The sequence below is a fragment of the Carcharhinus amblyrhynchos genome, chromosome 7, assembly GCF_965287045.1.
Source record: "Carcharhinus amblyrhynchos chromosome 7, sCarAmb.v2.hapA, whole genome shotgun sequence".
Classification (NCBI taxonomy): domain Eukaryota; kingdom Metazoa; phylum Chordata; class Chondrichthyes; order Carcharhiniformes; family Carcharhinidae; genus Carcharhinus; species Carcharhinus amblyrhynchos.
The window spans coordinates 36,839,727-36,857,097 of NC_137330.1; the positions used below are offsets into that span (position 1 = coordinate 36,839,727).

The 17,371-nt window shown below is 43.1% G+C and overlaps 1 protein-coding gene across 1 annotated transcript in view; it reads right to left on the minus strand.

The window, feature by feature from the left end:
- Window positions 1-17,371, minus strand: part of LOC145345576 (protein disulfide-isomerase A6-like) — a 66,910-nt gene that overhangs the window by 22,872 nt on the left and 26,667 nt on the right. Inside the window, exon 7 of the mRNA XM_080193414.1 lies at window positions 10,122-10,236. Within this exon, the coding sequence (XP_080049540.1) occupies window positions 10,122-10,236 (115 nt within the window). The remainder of the gene's footprint in view (window positions 1-10,121; window positions 10,237-17,371) is intronic.

Consider the following 17,371-nt stretch of genomic DNA (forward strand, 5'->3'; position numbering starts at 1 on the left):
TGGTAGACTGGCACGTGAAGCATCACTAAACGCAACTAACTTCATATCTTTGGTTCTCCTAGTGTTGGGAATTCCATTACACATTCCTCTTATTTTAGCATTTTTAATGTTTTACTAGCCTGCAAGATCTCTCTGGCTGTGGTGCGCTTCAACATATTACTGAGTTCTAGGGCATTATAGCTCCCATCCAGTCTTGACTGTGTACACAGCCAATTCAGCTATCCTATCATATTCCTCAACAATTCTGTTTCTTTTTTTGTTGGCCCATTCCTCTCTTGCCATTGACCATTCTCTAGTAATGGGAATGGGATCAATACTCTTTAGGTATCCCTGTTGACTCACCGTTACACGAAAGGTACTTTATTGGATATCAAGACCAAGATATTGAAAAGCACAGATTTGTGACGAATGCTTACTGTCTCATCCTCAGGTCTTAAGTTTCACTTTTTTTCTGCCATCTGTCCACCCCATTTTCCCAATCTATAGCTTTGGCTTCTTGCCCTCGCTCTTGTTGAGCCGATGTTTGTACTTTCCCGATCATAGTGGCATCCCTCCAGTCATTTGACTTTTCGGGTATATATGATACCACTGTGACTACTTTGGATAGCTGAACCATTGAAGTAGCAACTTCATCCTCTGCTTCACTGGTATTTTGTTGATCATCAGATTCCTGATTCCCTCTCATGTATAGTTCACTGATCCTCATCGTAGCTCAAGGTATGTGCACGTGAGGTCAAGGTGTCTTGTGCACTTCTGCATCTTGCTAAGATGCTCCAAATTCATATACAATTCCCACTAAGCTTGAAGAGTGGGCTCACACTGTCTGGTTACCATGTTGTAATATAATTACCTTGCCGTCTGTTCCTATCACTTTTCTACGCCCTTTCCAATCTTTTTTGCCCACTCTTTTCTAATAGACCCTATCCCCTTTCTCGAATTATACTCCCAATGATCTTATGCAATGTCTTAGCACCCTTGTCTGTTCTGAAACTTCAACCTTAATGAAGGTCTTTCTCCTTACATGCATAGTGTTTAAGTGTGCAGAAAACATGGAGCTTATCCCTTCTAGTACTAGGGGAGCAACTGTTAATACTGACAGCAATTTTGGATTCCTCCCGTATACCAACTGTAAGGACTATAGCCCACCACCTGTAAAGAATTTTTCATGTGTACTGCCCATGCTAATACAACTTGAAATTTATAGCCCGGTTGATCCACCAAATTTTTACGCAACGTGTCATCTATAACTGTATGATTCCTTTCACAGAGGCCATTGCTGAATGGGCTCTCTGTTGCAGTGTATATTATTACAATATTTAAATTTTCACGCACATCTTGAAACTCATCATTTATGAATTCATCTTCATTGTCCATTAAAAATTTAGACAGTGCTCCCAATCCTGTTCCAAACAACAATGGAAAGCAATGGAAGGGTCATATCTATAATGGTCTTTTTATCTTTGCTGTAAATCACCATGAATATGCTAAACTGGGCGGCCATGTCCACGAAGCTCCATCGATAGATGCCTTTGTCCTTGTCCCATATTTTTAGATCCATTGCCACTTAAATCACTGAAATCTCGTGCTAATGGTAGACTCATGACTGGATGCAGTTTTATGCAAATTTCACACTGGGCTGATATTTGTTCTATGAGATCAATATATCCTTTGTCCAGCAAACCTGCATTCTGCAGCAGTGTGCTCAGTCTCTGGATGACCAAATTGCTTATGGAGTTTCAGAATAATCTTTTTTTTGTCCATCATGCTGTTGTCTGTTAGCAACACTAATATGCCATGAATACTTTGGTCTGATAATTTTGGTTTGCCTAAAGGAAGACAATAATGACCAAATCTTGGAAAATGTAGGTCCATAGTTTTCCCAAATACCACAGCTTTATCCTGTTTCAAATCGATGGTTATCTGAGCTTTCTTCATCACAGACCTGCTTAATAACAAAGATATATCACTGGAAACTACATCTGTACTTACAAATAAACTGATTCCTGCAATCCTTCAGGGAAGTATCACCCTTTTGGAGGGCATTGTCATCTCCAAATCTAAAGCATGTTCTTTTACTTTATTTTGGTCTTTATGATCAAGAGATCCTAAATAACAATTTAGCCAATCTTGGCTGCAGACAATGGATGCAGATTCACTATCTAAAACAGCACAGTTGAATGAGTCTATCATCAGGATGCTCATTATGGGACTCAACTTTTCTGCCAGCAAAACAATGCCTTCCTGGTCCTGATCCTCGTCACTGTCGGTTTTCACCTGTTTTGTGCCATGTGTGATTTCAAAGACACAATTTCTTCTTTTCGGACAGTTTACAATGTAGTGGTATGGGGATTCTCATTGGAAACAGTGACTCATAGTCCCCCTAGCATTCCTTTAATTTAAACATCTTTCATCATTTTCCCATGTGCGTCTTCTTTCCCCATTTTAAAATCAGTTATAACTGTTTTCAACACTAAGTTTGTTATTAATGTAACTGTCTCTGTTTGAGGGCCTTCATGTACCATTTGGTCTGGCATGTGACTGAGCCACCATTGACTCCTCTGTTTTGGGTACTATGGCATTCCAGTCTGTATCGAACAAAATGGCAGGGAAAGACTGTTTTCTGAAAACTTTTTTAATGATGATGACATACTAGCAAAGAGTATCAATTTGCAACAGACTTGCACAATCCAACAACTTAAAGGCCAATACTGCCCCTGGAATCTTCAAACTAAATTAGCCTATTACAGCCCCTATCAAAATCCATCATATTGATCGGAGTCTATTGTCTCCTAATTCTGTCAATTCATAATTCTCCAAGAACTCATCTTTTTGGTAAAACTTATGTAAGTATTGCAGCAGGAGCTGTAGCCCTTCTTCTCTATTTAGGGCATCTGCCATCCAGTCAGTAAATACTTAGCTTCTTATCCTGCTCCTAATTAAAAGTGCTTTTTTTTGGTATTGTGGTGACAAGGGCCCACATTTCCACCTCTGCCTTCCATTGCCAATATGGCTCAGCATCTGAAAAGACAGGGGACAATCAAATCCCACCGGTTTACTTCTACCAAGATTATAACACTTCTTCAGAAACAAGCAGCAAGTTATGAAGGGTTTTCCTCTGCTACCAATATTTCTTCAGAAGGAACTCTTCAAAATGCAGCTAATGAAAATACAACAAAACTTACTCCAACTTATAAATCAAAGAAAGGGTTTAATAAAGAAACATCATTACTCCAAATTTGGGGCCTTGCCCTGGGCCACTCCGAGCTCACCACAATTCCCAACAGGTTCTTATTTATAGTGAATTGGCTGATTATCACATCATCCTGTAATTGGTTCCATGGTTTATTGGGTCAGCTGACCCTTACAGCTTGCACAGCTTGTGTTGGTCACATCCAATACAAAGTTGTCACCGGTTACATTCTAATGAGAATGATGGCATAAACCAAATCGAGTTCAACATCAGATTTGCCATGCACGGAGTGCCAAAAAATCTGGAGTAAAATCTTGGCTATGCATCTGGAGAGATAAATGCCGGTCTTTAGTCTAAACCTGATACTCAGAAAAATTTGGGAAAAATTTCACGCTTGGAATTTAAAATTACACCAGGGGTTAGAAATTTCTCTACTCAGTCTTTTGAGGTGGATTTTGCAATTTGTGGTTCTGTTTGAGGTCAGCAGTAGGCAAATTTGGCCTACCAATCTCAACTGCAAGCTTGTTGCAGGATGCTAGGCACTATTTTGCAGAGGTAATACACGGGGTTCGGCCAGTGGGTTCTTTTTAAATGCAGGTTGTTCCACATAGAGGTAAGTTGCAATGAATAATATTGGTGGATTTTAAATGATGGCAAATTGAATACAATGTGAAAGTGAAGGCTCCAGAGTGAAAGATATGCTGGAGGCATTAGCTATGTAGTTGGCAGAAGGATGGAACAATAATTTTTCACTAGGCAAGGATAGAGAGAGAGCTAGAAGCCATGGAAGTCAATTCTTGGCAAGAGCAGGTCAGAGGCTAGCAATACTGTGCAAGTAACTCACCTCCTGACTCCCCAAAGCCTATCCACCATATACAAGGCACAAGTCAAGAGTGTGAAGGAATACTCCCCACTTGCCTGAATAGGTGCATCTCTAACAATAGTCATGAAGCTTGATACCATCTAGGATAAAGCAGCCCGCTTGATTGGCATCACATCTACAAACATCCACTCTCTCCACCACCAATGCTCAGTGGCAGCAGTGTGTACTATCTACAAAATGCACTGCAGCAATTCAAAGATCCTTAGACAGCATCTTCCAAACCCACGACCACTTCCATCTAGAAGGACAAAGGCAGCAGATAAATGGGAATACCATCATCTGCAAGTTTCCCTCCAAGACTGTCACCATCCTGACTTGGGAATATATTGCCACTCCTTCACAGTCGCTGGGTCAAAATCCTGGAATTTCCTCCCTAATGGCATTGTGGGTCAACCCACAGCATATGGACTGCAGCAATTCAAGAAGGCAGCTCACCATTACCTTCTCAAGGGCAATTAGGGATGGGCAATAAATGCTGGCCAGCCAGCAATGTCCATGCCCCATGTATGAATAAAAAAAGCTGACCTGGAAAACCACATGAATTCTAATGACCTCAGATGAGCAACATGTTTTGTGACAGCATTTTCACCTCTTAACCATCACATCATTAATCTATCATTCTGCTCAGTGCAACGTACTCCCATCAAATACCCAGTAGCACGCCTAGGCTCTCAGGACTCACGCTTAATATCCAGATAATCTTCACATTGTCACATATCTGCCAAGGCTGTCAGATGTGCAATCATCTCTCACTGCCTTTGCATAACTCCAGTAATTCAGCTATGATAGGAATGTTTCCTTACCACAGCAAAATCTGGCTGCCCCAAGATGATATTAGCAGGACAGCTTTAAGTATTTCAAAATGGGACTTCCACTTGCATCTGGGGAGAAATCCTGCCATAGACAGATGCTGACCAAACAGATTGGTTGGCATGCAGCCGAGACTGGAGTCTGGAAGGGGTCTGACTGGTAGGCCACAGCAAAGGAGAGGCGGGGATGTATTGAGATGCTAGAGGGTAAAGGGAAGGTTTATGATCTTGCAGGTGGTGCCTATAATGGGCACATGGACATTCCTTCCTGCCCAACAGCGCAGATTAGGGAATAAATATATGGTTATACTGCTATAAGAGTGCAGAATAAAAAATCTCCTATTCTTGGGCATCAGACTGGACTACACTGGAATCAATAACCTCGCAGAGAGCTTAATTTACACCACAGGAGCTAAAATAAATGACAGAAACAAGAGGGGGAAAAAACAAAAAGGTACAGTGGGAGAGCTTGGAAGTAAAAGCATGCTTCAGATTGAGAGGTTTGGATAGATTAGATTAGGCTAGCAGACAGATCAAGTGGTTCAATGCAATGAAATACAAAATGAGATGCAAAAAAAGTGCAAAACCAATGAAAGCCAAATGATAATAGCTGTGCATTAATGCATAAAATAAAACAAACTAAACTTGAGAACTACAGTATTGATTAAAAATAAAGAGCACAGCATAGAAATGGCAACCTAAATGTAGTTGCTGTTGAGTCAGAACTGGCAATTAAATATTTACGTAAAACTTTCAGGTGGAATCTGGAGAAAGTAAAGGGAGGAAGCTAATATTGAAACAACATGTTACTAGAGTGTAAAAATCTAAGTAGTAATGTGGTCCAAGTAGAATCTCTTGGGAATAACCTGAAGAATAGCACAAGATTGGTCATATTATTGCAAATATTTTATAGGCCATAAACATTGGAAATAAGATTGAAGATAGCCACACACAATCAGAAAATGCTGCATTAACAGTAGAATTGCAACAATAAGAAAGCTAAATTATTCAAAAAAATCTCTATAAAGACAATGATGAATGGATGAATGGTGAGGATGGCAGGTTTATTCAGAACTTCAAAGTGAATGACAGGAATTTTCTGGCCCCACCAGGGCAGGAGTTCCCCTTGGAAAGATAGGGCAAACCATTCAAATGTTCATTGACCGGTGGGACCGAAGATCCTACTTATGGGAGGGGCAAGAAAATTCTGGCCAATATGTTTCCAGGTAAACATATCTAAAGTAAAACTTATTACTTTAATCTTTATTAAATGGAAGCATAGACAGGCACAAAAATAATTCCTGATTGTATTTACCCCACAGTGCTGATGGAAGCCTGGGAGGAGCTTCATGAAGCACTGAAAATTACAAAGAAATCAATTTACACTGCAAAGGCACTGGCAGTCTGAAAATAGGATAATCTGATGTTTGCATTCCAAAAAGTGTGAACTAACAGACCACGGGGGTGATTCTCCCAAAACAATTCTAAGTGTTGAATTTGCATAAAAGCTGGAGTAAATCCACTGTTTTTTTCAGCTGGAGCTTCAAAAGGGATCAACCACACTTCGTGTATTGCAGATTGTACTAGCTGATTCACATGCAAAATTGGGGGTCGGGTCCTATCCCTACAGGAGAGGCCAGCAGCTGAGTGAGCCGCTGCGCTGACAGATCTGTGAACATGAACAGTAGCCATGCACTGCCTGCCTCTCGATCGCTATGATGTGGGTATGCCGGCGTTGGACTGGCGTAAACACAGTAAAAAGTCTGACAACACCAGGTTTTAGTCCAACCGATTTATTTGATAATAGACTCACAAGCTTTCGGGGTTAGCCCCTTCGTCAGGTGAATGGAGAGTTCTGGCCTCAGACAGAGCATATAAAGCACAGACAGTTCAGTAATCTCTAAACTGTCTATTGTTAAATAAATCGGTTGGACTAAAACCTGGTGTTCTCGATCGCTAGCCAGACCTGCAACCCCTTTTTGCTGCTTCACTGACCCCACATGGACTGATTGCGGGCCCCAGGACTTATCCAGGCCAGCCTCCCCACCCAACCCACTCCGGGCCCGCCTTGATCACTCCCCCACCTCCTGCAACCCCGATCACCCCCTCCACACACACGCCCCCCGCCCACCTCCCATCCCAATGGCCAGCCCAAATTGCTGGCCTTCCTCCCTCTGTACGCAGCCCAGCTGCAGAGTGGTAGTGTAACCCCCCACCCCTACCGATCTCCCCCCAAAGGCTCTGCCCCATAAGGCCCTGCCCCTTTGGCACTGCCCAATGCTCGGTGGGCAGTGCCACTTTGTCCCTTGGGCAGTGCCAGGGGTCCATACTGGCACTGTCAATCTGGCAATGCCTGGGGGCAAGATCCCTTACCCCCAACCTCCTGGGTGCCTTAATGCCACCCCCCTTCACTCCAAGTGGATCAGGCCACCAGCTCCCCATTAGTGTGAAGATATTGTAATCCCCGCTTGAGTGAAACACTCTCGGTGGTGGGGGGAGAGACTAATGGGCCCGGAGACTTCAGTCCTGGGCTCGTTAACAATATGGAAATAATATTAAAATGAGTATTACCATAATGTATGCAGTTCCGCGCCGATTTCTGGTGTGAAACTGACGGCACAAGAAATCCGACACCGGGACACTCGCAGGGGCTGTGGCACCCCGCGGAAAGCGTGCTGAATGGCCTCCGCTTGAGTCTCCTGACGGGCTGCGGCAGGGAGGATCATTCCCCCCAACCTCATTTTACTCAATTAGTTAATTTTACCAAAAATAGTTGAATCAGGAATAAATTTGAGAACCTTTTCTACAAAAATAATCTAGTTAAATTCAGTTTAACATGAATTCAAAAACAAAACATACTGCATGATCATCTCCCTCGATTTTGACATCCCAAGTGGACTGCAATAAGCTTTATGACTTTGGCTACATCAATTTCCAAAAGGATTTTGATAAAATTGCATTTGAAAGGCTATCAATTAAATTCAAAGCTGTAGGGATTCAGGATAAATCTTGGCTGGTAACAAGTCCATGGAAAATTTTTAAACTTAGCTCTGAGTTAGATTACATTATGCTGAGCTGTTGAGAAGCTCAAGTGGTGTAAGAACATCTTCAGCAGTTAGCAGTGATTTCCCTGAATTATGATGCTGGTTTTGCATCAATGTGCAACCAAGTAATTCTTCATTGTAAGAAAGAAATAATGAAATTGGCCAAGAACATGTGTCTAATTGTTTTGTACTTATCATCCAAACAGATAGAGAAACTGTGCAGCATGGATAAGTTGGGCCGAAGGGCCTGTTTCCATGCTGTAATCCTCTCTAACAGTGTTCTCAGAGAAATGGAATATTAAAATCACAAAACCAGTTGCCAAAATTATTTTCATTTGTAATTAACACATCTTACATCCATTTTTATTAAAAATCTTACCTCTGTGTACACTTTCAAAGTGATTATATATTGCCATATCCACATTTACAATTGAAAATGCCTTTTCAACCAGTCAATCCATAATTTTACTCTTCACCAATAGTGGAGCTGCAGGGCTTCAATGCACCTCCTTAACTCAAAATGGCAGGGACACTTTGGTGCTTCAACTTACTCAATTCCCAAATGACCATAAATATTGCTTTTTGTCTACAGACTATAAAGTCTGCTTTGGCAGGATTTTTTGGTTCCAAGTGTGCTGGGAATGGAGGCAGGAGGTTGCTGCTCTTGGTATGCTGGTTTCCCATTCCTGCCACTGGCAGTTTTCCAAGGACAGGGAGAGTGGGCCAAAAAAAAGCCTGATTCAGGTTTCAGGCCAATTAATATTCTTAGAGAGCTCATTGTTGCTTGCTGATTGCCAGATTTAGATTTTGGTGAGAGTGCAAGATTTCACACTGAATCAAAGACAAAGCAGATGCATGGAGGTGGCAACAGAGGAGGATCATGGCCACATCTCCAACTTAGGTGGGCCCATAAAAGGGAGAACAACTGAAAGGTGCCAGGACCAGCCGTTGGCAATCTGCAGTGCATTCCTGAAAGGGTCATCCAGAGAGGTGTGATCTTGAAGAGGATGAGGCATTGGAAAGACACAATTCATCAGAGAAAGAAGAGAGAAACAAGATGAAGGAGGAAGATGCAGAACAGAGAGGTGCCCCAGCTGCAGAAGGAGGTGGCCTGGGCTGGTACAGGAATCAAGGATCATTTGATCCAGACACATTTTGGCTGAGTCTTTCTAACCCAGGAGTTTGATGATAAAAGACACCTTTAGCAACCTGGAAGGTCATTTTCATTGAAGGCACAGCCTGGAATGGTTCCACTTCTGCCACCAATAAATTACCCATGTCTATCTGGTATTTTCATTCCCCTTTGGTTCTCTTCATGACTTCTTCCCTCTTTTCTAGTGTTGCCATTAAAGAATGCATGCTCCCATATCTGGGGTCATGTGCCAAGTACTTAGATTGTGTTCAAAAAGAGAAAAGGTGCACACTTATAGGTGAGACAAACTCCAAAGAACCACTCAGTGTTCTTCCCAGTGTTGTGGTTTCTGCTCTTGAACATTTTGCTGCAATGTTCTCCTTGAGTCTTGGATGAGGGGCAGGCAGCCTGTTGGTTTTCTCTGCTTGGATCCCAGATGTCCGTGTTGCTATTCTTATCATGACAACTCCAGAAGGTGCTACACCGGCACCAGCAAAGGTGCATCTTCAGTTACTGGACCTTGCTGCATTAAATCAGAGAGTTCAAGCAGGCCACTGATGATGTTGATAAGGGTACTCCATGAGGAGTGGCACTCTCATTATCATTGGTGATTGACTCAAGTTATAGATGACACTCCAGATGACTGGAAAAGAACACCAGTTGAGAGCACAAGTAATGATTCCAGATATAGGAAACTCTTTTTAGCTGGAAATATAATAACACTGGACCAGTGACTGGGAAAGGAAAGCTTTAATAGTTTCTAAAATTACAAGGAATTTAGATAGTCAATACGGAAATATTCTCTTGTTCGGGAGTTAGTAAGTACTCTTCAGTAAGAAATTATCACAAAATAAATTTTGTGACATACTAAGAGAAGTTTCTTTAGATAGAAGCTGCTGTGCATAAAATGCTTTATGTAGACTGTAAACAATTAAGGCTAAAATTTGCTTTTTGAAATAGAAAAAATACAAAGTTATGGGGAGAAAACAAAAATAGCTTTAGTAACAGCCAGCACAGACGCGACAGGCTTTAAAAATATTTAAGGTTCTATGCATTTACTCACCCCATATCGACTGGCTAACCTTTCATTTACTGTAGTATCCACAGCTGTAAGATGAACCTTTCCCTTTGTCCGTTTTGTTAGTTCAACAACTGCATGAACCCATGCAGACTGTTGACTGCAAAAAGAAAGGATTAATCAATGGTGAATGACACCAATGCAGGAACGAAGATAGTGGATGAATAGAATGCTATTGTGAAAATAGCTAACATAAGCTGGTAAAGGCAATTTCTTTAAAAATAGATTATAAACATTTTATCATAATTTATTATTTCCTATCAAAATGCATTGCCATTTAAAAATGCATCTATAATATTTTATTTCACTAGTGTTTGTTATATATAAATTTTCATTAACTTATATCTGTCCAGACACACAAGAACTGATGGGGAACCATTTTTGGCTTGTTACTGAGTTTAGCAAGATAGGATTGTCAGGGAATAAGGAGATTTTGCTTCTACTCAATTTTCTAATTGACTTTAATGTTCCTAGTTTAAATTAGGATAGTGTCAGTTACTCTTTTTCAACTTGATACATTAAGTCATACAACAGTAGTAAAGCTAATTTAATGGGTGACAAATTATTCTGGTCACTATGTATAGTGATATCTTGGAAACTCAAATCTATTATACAATATTGCTAAAAATATCAACTGGAGAATATCTCTACTATTACAAATATATATATTTACACACATCACCAGAGCATTCGCCTCTGAAAGAGGTTGCAACACCCAAGTATACAAAATTCTTTCAAAAAAAAAAATTATTTAGAATTTTATTCAGTCAGACAAGAACGAGTTTATTGTGCATTTGGGAATACAGTTTTCTTAATAAATTTTTTTCTATTCATTTATGGGAAGACGGCATCACTGGATAGGCTAGCATTTTTTGCCCTTGAAAATGTGGCAGTGAGCTACATTCTTGAATCTCTGCAGTCTCTATGGTGTGGGTACCCACACAGTGCTGTGAGGGAGAGAGTTCCATGATTTTGACCCAGCAACAGCGAAGGAACGGCAATATCATTCCAAGTCAAAATGGTACATGACGTGGAGTGGGACTTCCAGATAATGATGTTCCATGTATTTGCTACCTTTGTCCTTCTAAATTGTAACGATCATGGGTTTGGAAGGTACTGTCTTATGAGCCTTGGTGAGTTCCCACAGTGCATCCTGAAGAAAGTGAAACACAGTTGAGGCAAGTGTGGGAGTTTAAGAGAATAAATCTTAATCTTTTGCCTTCTTAAAATATGACAAACTGCTGATAATTGAAGGGTAGACATTTAAGTTTTTTAGTCATAAGAGAAGTAAAAAAGAAACTCTCTTGGTGCTGTAGCTTATAGGGAGCAGCAAATTAATTAAACCAGTTAAATCTGGTTATTGAAGCAAGACAGGCCCAAGATATATAAGCAAGGCCTAAAGTGCAACAGCATAGAGCGCTAGCTGCAAAGTGAAACATGAGAGTTAAGGAAGTGAGGGAGGGAAGTATTGCTGTGTCCTTTATTACCTCTATAAGTCCAGTGGAGTGAGCAAGTCCTGGTGGGTAGTTCCAAACCATATTAAATTGTAAGTCATTGTTTAAGCAAGGATGGGGAATTATTTAATTTATTTCTTTTTAAAAAGTCTTCTAATGTGTTTAAACTTAAAAGGTTGTCATGGCAAGAGAGCTCAAAGCCATGGTTTACTCTTCTTGTTCCACAGGAGAGGCTGGGCACATTTCCAGTGCCCATGGCCACCACGTGTGTAGGAAGTGTCCAGCTGCAGCTCCTGGAAGCTTGTGTTTTGGAGCTGGAACAGTAGCTGTAGGCACTGTGGAGCATTGGTGAATCTGACAGCATTGTGGATAGCACATTTAGCGAGATAGTCACATCGCAGGCTGAAGAGACCTGAGGAAGGACGGAAATGGTTGACTACCAGGCAGTCCAAGCGTAACAGGCAAGTAGTTCAGGAGTTCCCTGGGGTCTCACTCGCAAATTGGCATTTCATTTTGGAGGCTGATGAGGGTGCTAGTTCCTCCACGAACTGCAGACTGAGCTACACTTTTGGCACCACAAGCACCCTATCTGTACAGGAGGTGCAGGAAAGAGGAAAGGCAAGAGAACAAACAGGTGCTACTATAGCAATCAATACGATTCACTGGTGCTAGGGTCTGAGAAGTCACTGAATGGCTGCAGGCCTTCCTGAAGCGGGAGGGTGATAAGGTAATGTTTATAGCACATATTGATACCAATGACGTAGATGGAAAGAAGGATGAGGTCTTGCATCAAGGATTTAGGGAGCTAAGCAGAAGACCCAGGCAGGACCCCGAGTTGTAATTTTTGGCTTACTCCCAGTGCCATGCATTAGCAAGAAATGGGAGAGGAGGGCAGATGAATGCATGGCTTAACAGCTTGTGCAGGAATGTGGGTTTTAGATTCCTGGATTACTGGGACTCATTGTTCCTCAGAGCAGTGTATTTGGAAAGTGCTGGTGGCTGGTGGTGAGTGACTGAATAGCTGTATTTTTTTTGAGTTTTTTTTCTCCTTTTCCGGTTTGCGGGGTTTTTGTTTTTTCTCTCCGTAGCGGAAGTTAGGTGCAGGGGTAGTCGGGAAGGTAGCGCAGAATATAAAAAGAAGGTAACAGTAGACAGCGGGCAGCGGAGTGAGCTGGGAGCAGAGTGAGAGCTGTAAGGGCTTTGGCTCACTGGGCTTAGGCGAGAGCAGGCGTAGGCAAGGTGCGTGTTTCCGTTGTTGTCTTTCATCTTGTCCCTTTTTGGGTTTTGATCCCCAAAGGTACTCAGGTAAATGGCAACTTCAACTGGGAGATGAATTACCTGCATTTGGTGTCATATGTGGGAGTTTCTGGAGACAACTCGTCTCCCGAAAGTCCACATCTGCGTTAAGTGTTGGAAGCTGCAGCGTCTGAGGGACCGGGTCAGAGAGTTAGATCTGCGGCTTGAGGATGTATTTCTAGTAAGGGAGAACGAAGCAATAATGGATAGGAATCACAGTCAACTGGAGATACCAGGGCCTAAGAGGGGGGACAGGTGGGTAACCGTTAGGAAGAGGAAAAAGAAGGGTCATGGTCCAAAGGCTACCCCCAGTAGTAGCCTCCCAAAACATCAAGGGAAGGGCAACAAATGGGGGAGGTGGTCTGCCAGTGGGAAGGCAGGAGGACTGGAACGCCTTAGAGGGAAGGGGAATAGAAGTGAGTTAGTGGTGGGAGTTGGGAGGGTTAAAGGAATAGACAGGTAGTTCTGTGGGCAAAAGCGAGACTCCAGGATGGTAGTTTGCCTCCCTGGAGCAAGGGTACAGGATGTTTCACAGAGGGTAGAAGGAATATTGAAGGGCGAAGGGAACCAAGCTGATGTAATTATGCATATAGGTGAGAAGGACGTAGGAAGGAAGAGCAGGGGGGAAATACGTAAGCAGTTAGGGAGTTGGGTGCCAGGCTGAAGAGCAGGGCCTCCAGGGTGGCAATCTCTGGGCTGCTACAAGTGCCTAGTGATGGTGGAGCTAGGAATACTGAGATCCTTCAACTGAATGCTTGGCTGAAGGATTGGTGCAAGACGGAGGATTTTACATTTGTAAATCATTGGGAAGTATTCGTGAGAGAAGGGCACCTGTATAGGAGGGATGGGGATCACTTAAATGGGAAGGGCACAAATATCTTAGCTGAGAGGTCAGCTGGAGTGTTTCAGCAGGGTTTAAACTAATGTGGAGGGGGGATGGGGATGAAACCAATAGCTCAGTAGGTACTGGGATTGGGAGCGAGTTGGGTGACAGGGTAGGATTAGATGAAAAATTATCTGGGAGAAGGTGGACACGAGTGGGCCTGGAGGTCTGGACTGCGTCTGTTTTAACGCGAGGAGCGTAACGGGTAAAACGGATGAACTTAAGGCCTTAATGTTTGCAAGGAATTTAGATGCGGTTGCAGTGACATAGACATGGTTAAAAGAAGGGCAGGACTGGCAGCTAAATATTCCTGGGTATAAGTGTTTCAGGTGACAGAGAAGGGTCAAAAAGAGGAGAGGGAGTGGCGTTGTTAGTTAGGGAACACATTACAGCAGTGCAGAGGGAGGATAATTTAGAGGAGTCAGGAATTGAGTCGCTGTGGGTGGAGTTCAGGAATAGGAAGGGAGCAATCACTATGCTAGGAGTATACTATAGGCCACCCAAAAGCCCGTGGGAAGTGGAAGAAAGTATATGTAAAGAAATCCTGGACAGGTGTAGAAAAAATAGGGTTGTTGTAGTGGGAGACTTTAATCTCCCTGGGGTGGATTGGAAGGTGCCTAGGGCTGGAGGTCTGGACAGGGAGGAATTTGTAAAGTGTATGCTGGAAGGTTCTTTGGAGCAGTATGTAGCTAGCCCGACTAGAGAGGGGGCTATACTGAATTTAGTTCTGGGAAATGAGCCTGGTCAGGTGGTCGAGGTTGCAGTAGGGGAACATGTGGCAAACAGTGACCACAATTCTGTCTACTTCAGGATACTAATGGAAAAAGATGAGTGCTGTCTGAAGGGGGGGGTGCTAAATTGGAGGAAGGCTAGATACAGCCGGATTAGGCAGGAACTTATAGATAATGATTGGGAGAGGTTGTTTGAGGGCAAGTCCACGTTTGGCATGTGGGAGTCGTTTAAGGGACAAATGAAAAGGTTGCAGGAAAGACATGTGCCGGTTAAGAGGAAGGGTGGGAAAGGTAGGATTAGAGAGCTGTGGATAACTAGGGAGATTGAGGACTTGGTCAGGAAGAAAAAAGATGCGTACGTTAGGTCTAAGCAACTGGGAAGGAGAGAGCATTGGAGGAATACAGAGAGAGTAGGAGGGAGTTAGAAGGGCGAAAAGGGGGCATGAAATGGTCTTGGCAGACAGGATTAAGGAAAATCCAAAGGCATTTTACCCCTATGTTAGGAACAAAAGGGTGGTTAGAGAAAAATCGGTCCTCTTAGGGACAGAGGAGGGGAACTATGCTTAGAGTCCGAGGGAATGGGGGAGATCCTGAATGAATACTTCGCGTCAGTATTCACGAAGGAGAGGAACTTGTTGTCCGGTACTGTCTTGGAGGGAGTTGTAGACCCATTGGAGGAAATATCTATTACGAGGGAGGAAGTGTTAGGGTTGTTAGGTAGTATTAAAACTGATAAATCTCCGGGGCCTGATGGCATTTATCTTGGGCTGCTTAGGGAGATGAGAGAGGAAATTGCTGGGCCTCTGATGCAAATCTTTGTCTCTTCTTTGGACACAGGTGAGGTCCCAGAGGACTGGAGGATACCGAACGTGGTACTATTGTTTAAAAAGGGTAGTAGGGATAACCCGGGTAATTATAGGCCAGTGAGTTTGACGTCAGTGGTAGGGAAGTTGTTGGAAAGGATTCTTAGAGATAGGATGTATATGCATTTAGAGTGTGGCAATTTGATTAGTGATAGGCAGCATGGCTTTGTTAAGGGGAGGTCATGCCTTATGATGCAGGTAGAATTTTTTGAGGAGGTGACAAAAACAGTTGACGAAGGACGAGCTGTGGATGTTGTCTACATGGATTTCAGTAAGGCGTTTGACAAAGTCCCTCATGGCAGGTTGGTGGAAAAGGTTAAGGCTCATGGGATACAAGGACAGGTGTCTAGATGGATTGAGAACTGGCTTGGTAACAGGAGACAGAGAGTAGTAGTGGAAGGGTCCTTTTCTAGCTGGAGGTCTGTAACTAGTGGTGTGCTGCAGGTCTCTGTACTGGGACCTTTGCTATTTGTAATATACATAAATATCTTGGAAGAGGGAATACGTGGTGTGATCAGCAAGTTTGCAGATGACACAAAGATGGCTGGACTTGCTAATAGTGAGGAACAGTGTCAGGCAATACTGCAGGATATAGATAGGCTGGTATATTGGGCAGAGAAATGGCAGATGGAATTTAATCCAGATAAATGCGAGGTGATGCATTTTGGAAGAGGGAGGAGTTACACGATAAATGGTAGGCCTATTAAGAGTATAGAAAAGCAGAGAGACCTGGGGGTGCGAGTACACAAGTTCTTGAAGGTGGCAGTACAGGTGGAGAAGGTGGCAAAGAAGGCGTATGGTATGCTTGCCTTTATAGGGAGGGGTATAGAGTATAAAAGCTGGTGTCTAATGTTGCAGTTGTATAGAATGTTGGTTCGCCTGCATTTGGAGTGCTGCGTCCAGTTCTGGTCACCTTACTACCAGAAGGACGTGGAGACCCTGGAGAGAGTGCAGAGGAGGTTTACCAGGATGCTGCCTGGTATGGAAGGACTGAGGTATGAGGAGAGATTGGGCAAATTGAGGCTGTTCTCCTTAGAAAGGCGGAGAATGAGGGGAGACCTAATAGAGATGTATAAGATTATGAAGGATATAGGTAAAGTGAACAGAGGTAAGCTTTTTCCTAGGTTGGATACAAAAATTACGAGGGGCCACGGGCTTAGGGTGAGGGGGGGCGAGGTATAATTTGGATGTTAGAGGAAGGTTTTTCACGCAGAGGGTGGTGGGGGCCTGGAATGCACTGCCAAGTAGGGTGGTGGAGGCAGGCACACTAGGGTTGTTTAAGGCTTACTTAGATAGGCACATGAGCGGACTAGAGATGGAGGGATACAGGAGACTGTTCTAAATAAAGATCAAGAGCCTTGGGACGTCCCTAGGAATCAACTGATTCCTACGGATCTTCCAACATATTGTATGGCTCACTTGTCTTACTTCTGAGCTTCTGGGGATTCTGTAAATGTCTGTTTAAGTTTTGCATGTTTATTGATGTTTTTTCTTTTACTTCACAGGTGATTCGGTCCGCCTTGTTGTCCAACAAGGGTCATACACGCAGTGGGTCGTGCGAGGGCTGCTCTTGGATGTTGCTTTGAGAGTTGCCTAGTGCTTCACGTCGTTAGTGTACGCTTAAACTGGACCATCTGACGGGCAACACAACAGCTCAGTGACTATCACTGTTTGTTGCGCAGATGCGTGGATTTGGGCCAGTGTCTGCGGGAGTTTGCACATTCTCCCCGTGATTGCGTGGGTTTTCTCCGGGTGCTCCGGTTTCCTCCCACACCCCAAAAACATGCTCTTAGGCTGATTGGTGTAACAAATTATCCCTAAATTAGTCTTCCCTCAATCTTCGCCAATAGGTGTAGACAAAGGTCATAGGCAGAGGAGGGCATTCATAATGTTAAAATGGCAGCGCGGGCTCGTTAGGCCAAAGGGCCTGTTTCCCATGCTATGCTGTTCTTCGTTCTTTGTATTTCTGGGGATGGTGGTACGTGTACAAACAGGATGGTCAATATTT